Consider the following 11,979-nt stretch of genomic DNA (forward strand, 5'->3'; position numbering starts at 1 on the left):
TGGAAAAAATCAAAATATACCACTCACACACACAAAACTAAACTTCCCCCATGTAAACTATCATATAATTCACAATAAAACATTAAAAAAAAAAAAAAAAAGTACTATGTGGGGTCCTGGTGTGCTGTTAAGTACTGGACTGCTAACTGCAAAGTTGGCAGTTTAAACCCACCAGTCACTCCTTGGAAACCCTATATAAAGTCACTGTGAGTCGGAATTAACTTGATGGCAATGGCACTTACCAGCAACGTGTGAGTATTAGATTTTATAATGCAGAAATTCAAATTCATCTAAGATTTGTTGATTTTTAAATGAGTAAATAGATTATAGGAATACTGGTGTGGCACTGTAGATTAATGTGCTACATTGCAAGGTCAGTTTGAACCACAAGGTCGGTGGTTCAAGCTTACCAGCTGCTCCTTGGAAACCCTATACAGGGTCACGTAAGAGTTGGTACCTACTTGGCACTGAACAACACCAACAAAATCAATTAGAATTTAAAATTAAGAATATCCTTACTGTATGTTAGGAAAATTATTGATTTTTCAGGTAATTTCAGAATTCCAGTAGAAATTTTACAAGTCTCTGAGATGAGAGCATGCCTGGTTGGTAATGAATATGTAGTCCTAAAAGTTGATTGATTGCATGTTCACGGCTGTTTTTTATTTCATCTTGCATAAGATGAGGGTTCCTAAGAAATAGTGTTATTGAAACAAGGTGCAAAAATATATCGTCTTTAGGAGTTTAATTCTTTTAAGATACTTAAATACTATGTGCTTTTTAAAAATAGCTTTTTAAGGATTGTAGTGGTAGATTGCAGAATTCAATAAAAATATGACTACCTATTATACTAAAAAAACCCCTACATGATAGTTTTCTTAGTTTATTCATAATGGCATGGATATAAATTAACTTTAATTTCAACACAGATCTCAATATAAAATAGCCTTCTAAACCCCAACTGATAACCTAAGAACATTTTAATGGTTTCTGGTATGTGAATGGGGTGGGTGTGGTGGAGCAGTGAGGTATGGAAACTAATACTTTACCTTTTGAGAAGAGGTACTCCCCTGAAGACCTCTTCAAAACTGACATAGCCTACAAGTCAGACTCTTCTGGTAATCTTACATTTTAAAAATGAAAAGGAGTGTTATTTAAATTTCAAGGCATTGTAAAGTGTTTCTATCAGAACTGTAGGGAAAAAACATTCTTTAACATTCATTGTCAGTAAACATGTTAAATGAAGTTGAGTTAATTCTAGTATTTTAGTTTGTTGTAAAGTGTCATCGAGGTACCAACTCAGAGCGACCCTTTAAGGGTTTCCAAGGAGCGGCTGGTAAGCTTCAACCACCAACCTATGATTCAAAGTGACCTTGCAGTCCAGCACATTAACCAACAATTTTTAGTGTATATAAAATTTTAATGTTTGGTATTGTTTCACACTTCTTAATTCCTTAGTCTCATTATTTTAAGTGCCTTGGAGTCAGTTCCGACTCATACTTACTCCATTTGGGGTTTCTAAGGCTATTAAATCTTTTCAAGAGCAGAAAGCCTCATCTTTCTTCTAAGAAGCAACTGGCGGACTCGAATCACGCACATTGTGGTTCACAGTCCAGTGCTTATCATTTGGAGTCACCGAGCTTACCATATAGTCTACTAAATGAAATTTAAAAAAATAATGGATGAAGAGTCTATTTTCTGAAATATGGCATATATAAATGGCTCTTTTTATACGGAGCTCTGAGCTGACAGTCAGAAATAGCTGTTATTTAGGAAGTTTTGGAAATGACTACACGTTATCTACTTTTCTTTTTTGACAAGTAAGTTGTGTTTTAAAGTGAATGTGTATGATGGAAAATTGAACTGCATCAATTAAAAAATGCTTTAAAACAGTTTTAGCTTTCCATTTGCTCCACTGCTATTCAGAAATAAAGGTTTTAATCAACCAAGTTGCATACTGCCTGTCAATTATCACATTTCCCAAATAAGCCACTGTTAGCTATACTATCCTTTATTGTTCAGTACTTAAAGGTTTAGCGTTTCAGTCATTACCATGAGATCTTCTATTGTTTAGAAGTTTTTATAACCAAAACAATTGAAAGGAAAAAAATGCAGAAAGCAAAAAATTTTAACTTGAAAAGATTGATATTTTTGCTGTATATTACATGTGAACGAGCTTTTACACAATTGCTAATAACAAGGGGTATTCAAAAGTTCATACAAAAGTTTCATTATCTTTTCATTCCATTTTGCACAAACTATTTGAAGCCCCCTTGTAAATAGTCAACTTGTGTGTAATATTTAAGTAAACTGGTAAATTAGTCTTAACCCGCGCCCCCTTTTTATACATTTTATCATAAAAGCTTTCAATAAGAAAAATTTACAGTGAATCCCCTTACGCCTATTGGTAGTGCCGTCAGATTAGTTCAGACTCTTAGTAACCCTGTATAGAGTTTCTGAGGAGCAGCTGGGGGTTTGAACCACCAACCCTGTGATTAGTAGTCCAGTGCTTATCCTATAGCACCTCATCAGGACTATTACTTAGAACTGGAGAATAGATGAATATATATGTTATAAAGCAATTACATTGCATATTTATCACATATATATTCATCTATTCTCCAATTCTTTTAATAGTAATATTTGAGGGGGGGGCTTAGAATGTTCATAAATGGGATATCTAATTGGCTAAAGAGTTTCCAGAAAACCTTGATTGATTAACTTTCATAAACATAGTTCTGTTTTCTTAGTTTTAAAGTGAAGGGTCTCATCTCAAGCATCACATGATAATAGAAATTTAAGAAACATACTGAATATGAAGGAGATTGGACTGAATCCACAGTGATTCCAGGAGCGGTTTAGAGGTTGGTGGAAAAGGGCAATCCAATTCTTGATGTTAAGCCCTTCCTTCTAAAGATAGTAAACACATGATCATTTAAAGAGTAAGGTTGATTCTGTTCAACTTTGATAGGACCAGAGTCAAAACTTAACTCCTTTTGTGATGACATGGTACCATTAAAATACAATAATAATCTTTAATGATTTTACTGTTTTTAGACTATTTTTAGTGCAATTTTTACTTTTATTCAGGGTAAATAAATGCTTCTGACTTATTTTCTCTCTTCTGATTAATCTTGTAATAGGATTTGGCTTTCTATTTTAAATTATTTTTCACTGTGATATGTATTTACCCTAAGAATTTAAGGTTTTTGCAGGGCTTTACACCCGTTCTTCCTGGTTAGTCATGACTGATGAATTTGTAGAATGCGGGTGTACCAGAACATTAACCAGGATGGAGAAGATACAGGTCAGTACTCTTTTAGAAACTTAGTCTCTCAGAAACAAGGACAGTGTAGGTGTTACATAGTGTTACATAGCAACTACGTCTCTTGCATGGCACAGTTGGAAATAATGGTGACTAGCTCAAAGAGATGCTCACCACCCTGTTTTGAGTATGTGTCACTACACAGTCCTGGCAATGATACAGTCTCTGGATCAGGCTTCTGAAAAGGCTCACTGCCCATTCTGAGTCTCCTGTTCAGGACTTTGACCTGCCAGTTTTCCCATTCTGGTTACGGTTCCAGTATACTCACAAAGTTTACAAATTCGGGTCTGTATGATTTGGCTGCATCAGCCATGAATGGAATGATTTGAAACCCTGGATTTTTAATGACTCAAACAGTAACCCTAATCATTAATTCTATACTCCAGGCTGTTTGTATTTTGTAAATAACCAAAAGTTTAAAAAATGTGCCTTACCTCTGGTATTCCTTCTCCAAAATTCTAGTTTGCAAAGAACAATTTGATAATTTGACAAGTTGACAAACTCTCTTACTGGAATAAGAAAACTATCAGTAATAATTCAGGAGTAGGGCAGTACCAATGATTAACAAGCTCAGCTGCTGGCATAAAGGTTGAAGATTGATTCCACCCTAAAAGAAAGGCCTGGTCCTCTACATCCAAGGAATAAGCCACAGAAACTTAAGAGCACTGTTCCACTCAGATACACGTGAGGTCACCATGAATTGGAATTTACTTGATGGCAATTAGTTGTTTATTAAGGTGGCACATTGGGTTAAGTGTGGGGGGTGCTAACTACAAGGTAATCAGTTCAAACCCACAAACTTCTTCATGGAAGTAAGATGAGGGCTGCCTACGCCTGTAACGATTTACAACTGTGGAAACCCTAGGGAGCAATTCTAATCTGTCACAGAAAGTTGCTTTGAGTTGGAACTGACAATGGGCTTTATTGGAGGAGTTTTGGAGGAGTTTGATAAGTATCTAGCAACTTTACAACAATATACTAAAATCCACACATTTCTGAGTTCGAGCCCGTTGCCACTTACATATGAAACTAGGAAAAATTATTTTCCTGGATCCTTTCTTCCATGTTCATAAATGTAGAATTGTGAGAATGGCTAGAGAACTTAAATTTTCATTGTTATTTTTTAAGATGTTACTAAACTTCAAGGCCTATGACTTACAGCTAAATGGAACTTGAGCAGAGCAAATAGTCTTCAACAGCTCTGCTTCTGGTTTTCAATTTATTCATGTAGGTTACTCCTACCAATATTCTTCTCACTTTGTTCCTTTTTACTATTATTTCAGATACTGTAATTAATGTTATATAATCTATGATAAGCTATTCCTCTAATGGAACTTTACATTTGTATAGCTAGTTCTAAACTTGGCAAACATTATTACTATAAATTCAGCTCTAAAAAATGAATTCTAAAATCTCAAATACACCTCTTATAAATCTTAAATTATAATTGAATGTTTATATAATTATAGTAAGTTTGGTAAATATAGTATTCATATTTTAGTTTATTTAATTTAGAACTTCAAAAAAATTGACAAGACTATGTGTATAACTTAATCTGATAACTGTCAGATTAATCCAAGACAATCTTAAAAAGGCTTAGTTCATGCACATGAAACTATCTCTACTTCTTAAGGAACAAACTTTCCACCCCATACCTACGGAGAACCCTAACATTTTAAAGAAAGTTTCTTTCAAAAATTAAATTTTTGTGTATGCCTATACAAATGTTAAGTGCCATTGAGTTGGTTCTGACTCACAGTGACCCTGTATAGTTTCAAGGAGCGGCTGGTGAGTTTGAACCACTGACCTTGCAATTCAAACCCATTTTGGGATTCAAATTGACCTTGTGGTACAGTGCACAGTGCCACACCAGGACTCCATATTCACAAATACCATTTTAAGAAATGTACTCTCAAGTTGAATATCCTTTCAGATTTAAACTATTGTTAGGTGCTGCGAGTAGGTACTGACTCATCGAGACCCTGTGCACAACAGAAGGAAACACTGGTTCTACATTAGCCTTACAATTGTCTATTACATTTGAGCCCATTGCTGCTGCAACTGCGCTACTCGTTTCATTAGGAGTCTTCCTCTTTTTCTTTGTCCCTCTACTTTACCAGACATATCCTTCTCCAGGGACTGGTCCCTCCTGATAGTATATCTGAAATTATGAGCGATGAAGTCTGGCCATCTGGCTTCCAAGGAACATTCTGGTTGTACTTCTTCCAACACATACTGTTTTGTTCTTTTGGCAGTCCATGGTACTTAATATTCTCCTCCAACATCATAACTCAAATGCATCAATTTTTTCTATGGTCTTCCTTATTCATTGTCCAACTTTGAGGTTATTAAAAATACTATGGCTTGGGTCAGCCGTGCCTTAGTTCTCAAAATTACATCTTTTGCTCTTGAACACTTAAAAAAGGTCTTGTTCAACGGATTTGCCTAATGCAGTACACCGTTTAATTTCTTAACTACTGCTTCCGTGAATGTTGATGGTCTGAGCAAAATTAAATCTTTGACAAATCTTTTCTCCATTTATCTGGATGTTGTTTATTGGTCCAATGATAAGGATTTTTGTGTTCTTTACACTGAGGTGCAACCCACACTGAAGGCTGAAAGTACTAGATCAAGAATACTGGGAAAGGTGTTAAGCCTTGTGTGGAAAAAGTGAGAAAATAGGGGTAAAAGATATATTTCAGTCCCATTTTCATGTTTGATTATTTCTATATACAATTACCAATATTACTTCTAGGCCTAACCTTTTTTCTGTCTACTTGCTAAGCATTTCCACATGGATGCCCTACAAAAAAACAAAAACAAACCCAATCCCACTGCCATCAAGTTAATTCCAACTCAGTGATCTATCAAGTTTCCGATAGTAACATTTATAGACGCAGACAGCCTCATTTTTCTCCCACAGGCACCTGAAAATTCAATGTATCATATTTATAATTCCAGTCTTCCTTCAGTGTTCCATAATTGTTAGTTTTGGCTTCTTTAATTGGCCAAGTTAAAAATCTTTTATCATCCTCCATTCAAATGCTTAATAATTCTACCTCTAAAATATCCCTCAAATCCATATACCCTTTGATAATTTCTTAAGTACATATTTCTCTTGAAATGCTGCAATACCCTCCTCAATGTGGTCTCCCTGTGTCAAGCTTTCCCCTTTCCAAATTGTTAAACTTATTTGTCTTCTTTTTGAAACAGGAATCTCATTCCATTGCTAATAAACCTTTTGGTGGCTTTGCTATGCTTACAGAATGAAGTTGAAACTCTAGAATGACATTCAAAGCCCTTCATGTTCTAACCCCAGTACAATGTTGTTGTTAAGTGCCATGGAGTCAGTTCTGACCCATAGTGACCCTGTATAGGGTTCCGAGGAGCAGCTGGTGAATATGAACCACCAACCTTGTGATTCAAACCAACCTTGTAGTCAAATGGTTATCCTATAGCACCACACCAGGACACCAGTAAAATGTTAAACACAATCTTACTTTGCATTTTTATATTGAGTTGCTGGACACTCCATATCTTTTCAAATCACCTGTTTGCTTAGGCTTTTGCCATACAGTTAATTTCCTCTGCTGCTTCTCAAATACTATTCACTTTTAAGGCCCAGCTTAATACTCCTAAGACTCCCACAGTGTGTGTGTGTTAAGAGCCGTCTAATTGGTTGCGGCCAATAGTGACCCTGTATAGGGTTTCTGAGGAGCAGCTCTGGGGTTTGAATCGCCAACCTTGCAGTTCGAACTAACCTTGTGGTCCAGTACATTATCCTGCAGTGCCATACCAGGACTCCAAGATTCCCACTAGACAATCCCTATTTACCTTCTGAGTGAGATTTCACTTTTTGCCTGTTAATAGCATTTGTTGAAAGGAATACAGCTTGTAATTTAGTTGTGTTTATAAGCACTGGACTGCTAAGGTCAGCAGTTCAAACCCATCAGCCTCTCAGAAACTTTGTACAGTGCCGTTATGAGTTGGAACTGACTTGACAGCACACAGCATGCCACCTACAGGTAACTTTCAGCTCTGCATCTCCTAAACATACTTTATAAGGTTACCCACAATACATTACAGACATGTTATTAGAAATTATATAAAAGAATGGCGAAATGTCAAGCAAAGGAGTGGCTGAGGCATTTATATTACCCAAAGTAGCAGGACCTCTGTAAGATATTAACATATATGTAAGAGAATGATTTTATTGTATTAGAATTTTTATAATCATGTACAAAATGTTATTAAACTTGTATATATGTACTTGTCATATTCTAAGACTGTTAGATTGTTAGAACTCATTTAAGCTAATCCATTAGTATTAATATTTACAAAAAATTATTAGAGAAAAAGTTAAATTTAGTAACTAAAAATTGGGAGGATATTCAAAATCTGATTTGAACTTCTAAAATGAGTTTTCCCAAGTATTTTTGAGGAGGGTGTTTGCATCTGTGTGAGCAGGAATGGCAACAACTTAAGCAAAATGCCAGCAGCAAATGGAACTTTTACATCTCCCAAGTTTTTCTCTTCTTAGAACTGACTGCTTAAAGCCCCTACCTAAAATATGTTGTTAATAGTATCTCTTGGCCTCCTTAACTTAAAAAACCAGCCTGCTTTTTGTGTGTATGTGTGTAAAATGTCTACATTATTTAATCATGGTTCTTTTCTGTCTGGTACTGCTGGGATAACCAGGAATAGGGTAGGGGTGGGTGACTGAACTAGGACAACTTGTACTTTCCCCCAGACATATAAATGATTTTGAGAACATGCTAGCAGGCTGGCAGGGCTTAGGGTAGGGATGGTGACTTTACAGTGATCTAGCTCTGGTGGCATAGTGGCCTATTAAGGTCAGCAGTTTGAAACTACCCAGTGTTCCACAGGTGAAAGATGAGCCTTTCTGTTTCCATAAAGGTTTACAGCCTTGGAAAAACCCTATGCAGGGTTACTATAAGTCGGAACCAACTCCAGGGCACATCACCACTACCACGACAACCAGTCAATCACCGGGGATTGCTGTGTGGCGCTGCAGGATAATGCACTGGCCCACAAGGTTGATGGTTCAAATCCAACAGCTGCTTCTCGGAAACTCTTTACAAGGTCAGAGTCAGAACCGACTGGATGGCACTTAAATACCAAAGTCAGAGCACTTCACAATCCTAATTCCCTTTCTGTCTCTAGGTAGCTTCTAGTTGTGTTCTCCCCAGGTCTACTCTGGGACATGGTACAAAAGGGCAGAACAATGAAATTGGGCTTTTCTCTGTTCCCTTCTCAACATTACAGGTTGTTAGGGCTTTTCTACAAAGAGCAGAGGATGACAAAGGGTAAGTACTGTTGTTTTGTTTTGTTTTAGGTGGTGTGAACTCCACCTATTAAGCAAAAGAAACAGATTTCCCAAGTAAATCGTGACTGGATTCCATTCAAGTGCTGTATTAGTTTTGTGTTAAAATATAGAGGAAAAGAGTGATGATTATACATAGTTGCCATCACATCCCTTCCAGCTCATGGCAACCCTGTGTGTGCAGAGTTGCCCGAACTGTCTTTCAAGGTGCCTCTGGGTAGGTTTGAACTACCAACCCTTCAGCTAGTTGTCAAGTACTTCACTGTTTGGGTCACCAAGAGACTCTAGGACTGCACAGAAAAGATAACCATGTATTTTTCATTTTATTTCTATGTAACACACTGGAATCCCGGGGATGCCTGGGCTAAGTGCTTGGCTGCTAACCTACCGTTTAAGAATGTGGCAGTTTGCTTCCAATAAAAATTTTGTTGTTGCTATGTGCCGTGGAGTCAGTTCCAACTCACAGTGACCCTGTATAGGGTTTCCGAGGCTGTAAATCTTTACGGGAGCAGAAAGCCTCATCTGTCTCCCACAGAACAGCTGGTAGTTCAAACTGCTGACCTTGTGCTTCGCAGCCCGATTCGTAACCACTGCGCTACCAGAGCTTTACAGCCATGGAAAACCTATGATGCCGATGCCATTCTACCCTGTCCTGTAAAGTCACTAAGAGACTCAACTTGCCAGCAATTGCTTTTATGTAACATGTTTATTATGTGAACAACTTCACATGTTTTTACATCACCTGTTTGCTCAGGCTTTTGCCTTACTGTCAATTTCCTCTTCACTGCCAGTCAAATACTATTTGTAGCTTGTTCTGTCAGTAATTGTTTAAGGCAGGCTAAACCCATACCACCCACATAAAACCACAGCCAGAAAGCTAAATGTCCTTCCTCCCCCTTTTGCTATAAATTAAGTGCTGTCAAGCTGGTTCCAACTCATACGACCCTGTATATATGGTATCCTAGAAGTGGCTGGTGAGCTTGAATGAACGACCTTGTCCAGTACTGCTCCTACAGTGCCACACCAGGAGTTAAGAATTATGATCCCAAAATGTTTTAAGTCCTAACCCTTGGACCTGTGAATACCACCTTGTATAAAATAGTTTTCCTTTTATCATCTGTTAAACAGGGTCATATCAGGGTAGTAAGGGGTCCTAATTCTAATAATCCCTTTGGAGTGATGTGTTATAAAATGGGAGAGCAGATATGGAGTCCTACCAACATAGGGAAGATGCTGTGTCCAGAGCTAGAAGTGTTTACAATCATAAAAGCCACCAGTATCAAGAAGGGGCAAGGAACAGTTCTCTCAAAAGCCCTCAGGAGCTGTGAAAAAATGTTTCTGTTCTTTAGAGCCACTTATTTTGTAGTATTTTGTTATGACCGCTTTAGAAAATTAAGACACCTACTAATTAATTTTTCTTGGGATGACAGCAATACCTTCCTCACCTACCCCATTTTAAGAGTGTCATTCTCAACACCTTATTCTTTTTCACGTCTACATAATGTCCAAATACTTAAAAATCTTTTGAGTAAATTTTCTCTTTAATTTAAAACTATACGGGAACCTTTGCCAAGCTGACCAGAACAACTGGATGGTGCCCAGCTACCATTAGTGATCATCTCTTCTGGATTCCATAGAATGCTGACCAGAAGCAGAAATGGAGAAGAGAAAATTCTCATGGACTTTATATATTCTTTCTGGATCCATGGAAGGTAGATAAAACCTAGAAACTATTGCTTAGAGGTAATCCATTAAATCTTAAACCAAAAATATCCCCATAAGTCTTAAAAACCAAATCTAGTTTAGTGAAAAAGGTCTGCCCGGTGGCACGCCTGGGGGTTAAGCATTGGCCTGCTAACTATGATACGAGGTCCAAACCCACTAGCCACTCTATGGGAGATAGATGAAGCTGGCTGGTAAGATTTACCAATTTGGAGTCCTGGTTTGGTGCCGATGGGCTAATGCATCAGACTGCAAAGTGCAAGGTTGGTGTTTCAAGCTTACCAGCTGCTTCTTGGAAACCCTATACAGGGTCTCTATGGGTGGGAATTGATAGCACTAACATGGGGCAGCAGTTTTATTGTACTTTAGGGCCACTAGGAGTCCTGGTGTGGCACTGTAGTATAAGCACTAGAATGCTAACCACAAGGTTGGCAGTTCAAACCCCACAACTGCTCTTCAGAAACCCTATATAGGGTTGTTTTGAGTCAGAACCAACTTAATGGCTCTAACAAGTCACTAAGAGTTAGAACCGACTCCATGGTAGTGGGTATATGGGATCAAACTGCCAACAGCAACTCTATAGATAGGGCCAATGAGTTTATGTTAATGGGAAACTCAGAAAAGGAGGGTGAGAATGGCTGCAGTTTGAAAAATATTCAATGTTGCTAATTAGTTCATTCAGAACGCCTGAAATATTTTTACTGTGTATTCTCAACAAAAAGCTTTAAAGAAAAAAACTATATAGTTATGTATTTCAAAACTTCTACATCGACTAGAGTAAGTCTGATATGTATTAAAAAATACATATTATTCATCTTAAAGCTTCAGAATCCAAAATCTGTTTTACCATCAGTTATGCTTGCTTTATAGGAGCCTTGGTAGTGAAATGGCTAAACTGCTTGGTTGCTACCAAAATGTGATTTGAACCTACCAGCCACTCCAAGAAAGAAGGCTCTAGCAGTGTGCCTCACTGAGGCAGTTCTACTCTCTCCCATAGGGTCAGAGCTGGAATTGATTGGAGGGCAATGGTCTGCTTATGTTTGCTTACATTCAAATACCACATTCAAGAATAATACCAATTTAGTAAACCAAAGTAGGATTTTCTTTCACTGAAACACATGTTAGGTCAAATGGTACTATTTTATAAAACAGATTGTACATAAAAATATATTCTATGTTAGAAACTAATCAACTGTACTATTTACCTACTATCATTTGCACTTAGATGGGAATTCCTGCCCAGAGAAGTGGTGATGCTGTTATTCGACCTTCTAATTTAATCAAATAGGACAGATAAGTATATAAAGTCAGACACTCAAAACCAGTAAAGTGGAAAGTTAACCCAACACACCATCTCTGACACAAACATGAAAAACACATACACACATAAAAAGCCAAGACTAGTTTAAAAGGGGGGGCCAAATTATTATTATTTAAAGATTTGATTACAGCCAATTTTGTTGGCATGAAACTATTTTAAAATCTGGATGTAAATAAAAATTAAACAAATACAAATTAAGTTTGGTACAAATGGGAACAGGAGTTTTCTAGTAATTACAGATTAAAAGGCAGAAATCAATTTAGAGAA

The 11,979-nt window shown here is 37.2% G+C and overlaps 1 protein-coding gene across 1 annotated transcript in view; it reads right to left on the bottom strand.

Moving 5' to 3' along the window:
* Positions 1-10,420: 10,420 nt before the first annotated feature.
* Positions 10,421-11,979, bottom strand: part of PNRC1 (proline-rich nuclear receptor coactivator 1) — a 5,116-nt gene continuing 3,557 nt past the window's right edge. Inside the window, exon 3 of the mRNA XM_006870663.1 lies at positions 10,421-10,426. Within this exon, the coding sequence (XP_006870725.1) occupies positions 10,421-10,426 (6 nt within the window). The remainder of the gene's footprint in view (positions 10,427-11,979) is intronic.

Source organism: Chrysochloris asiatica, unplaced genomic scaffold (assembly GCF_000296735.1).
Source record: "Chrysochloris asiatica unplaced genomic scaffold, ChrAsi1.0 scaffold00146, whole genome shotgun sequence".
Lineage (NCBI taxonomy): Eukaryota > Metazoa > Chordata > Mammalia > Afrosoricida > Chrysochloridae > Chrysochloris > Chrysochloris asiatica.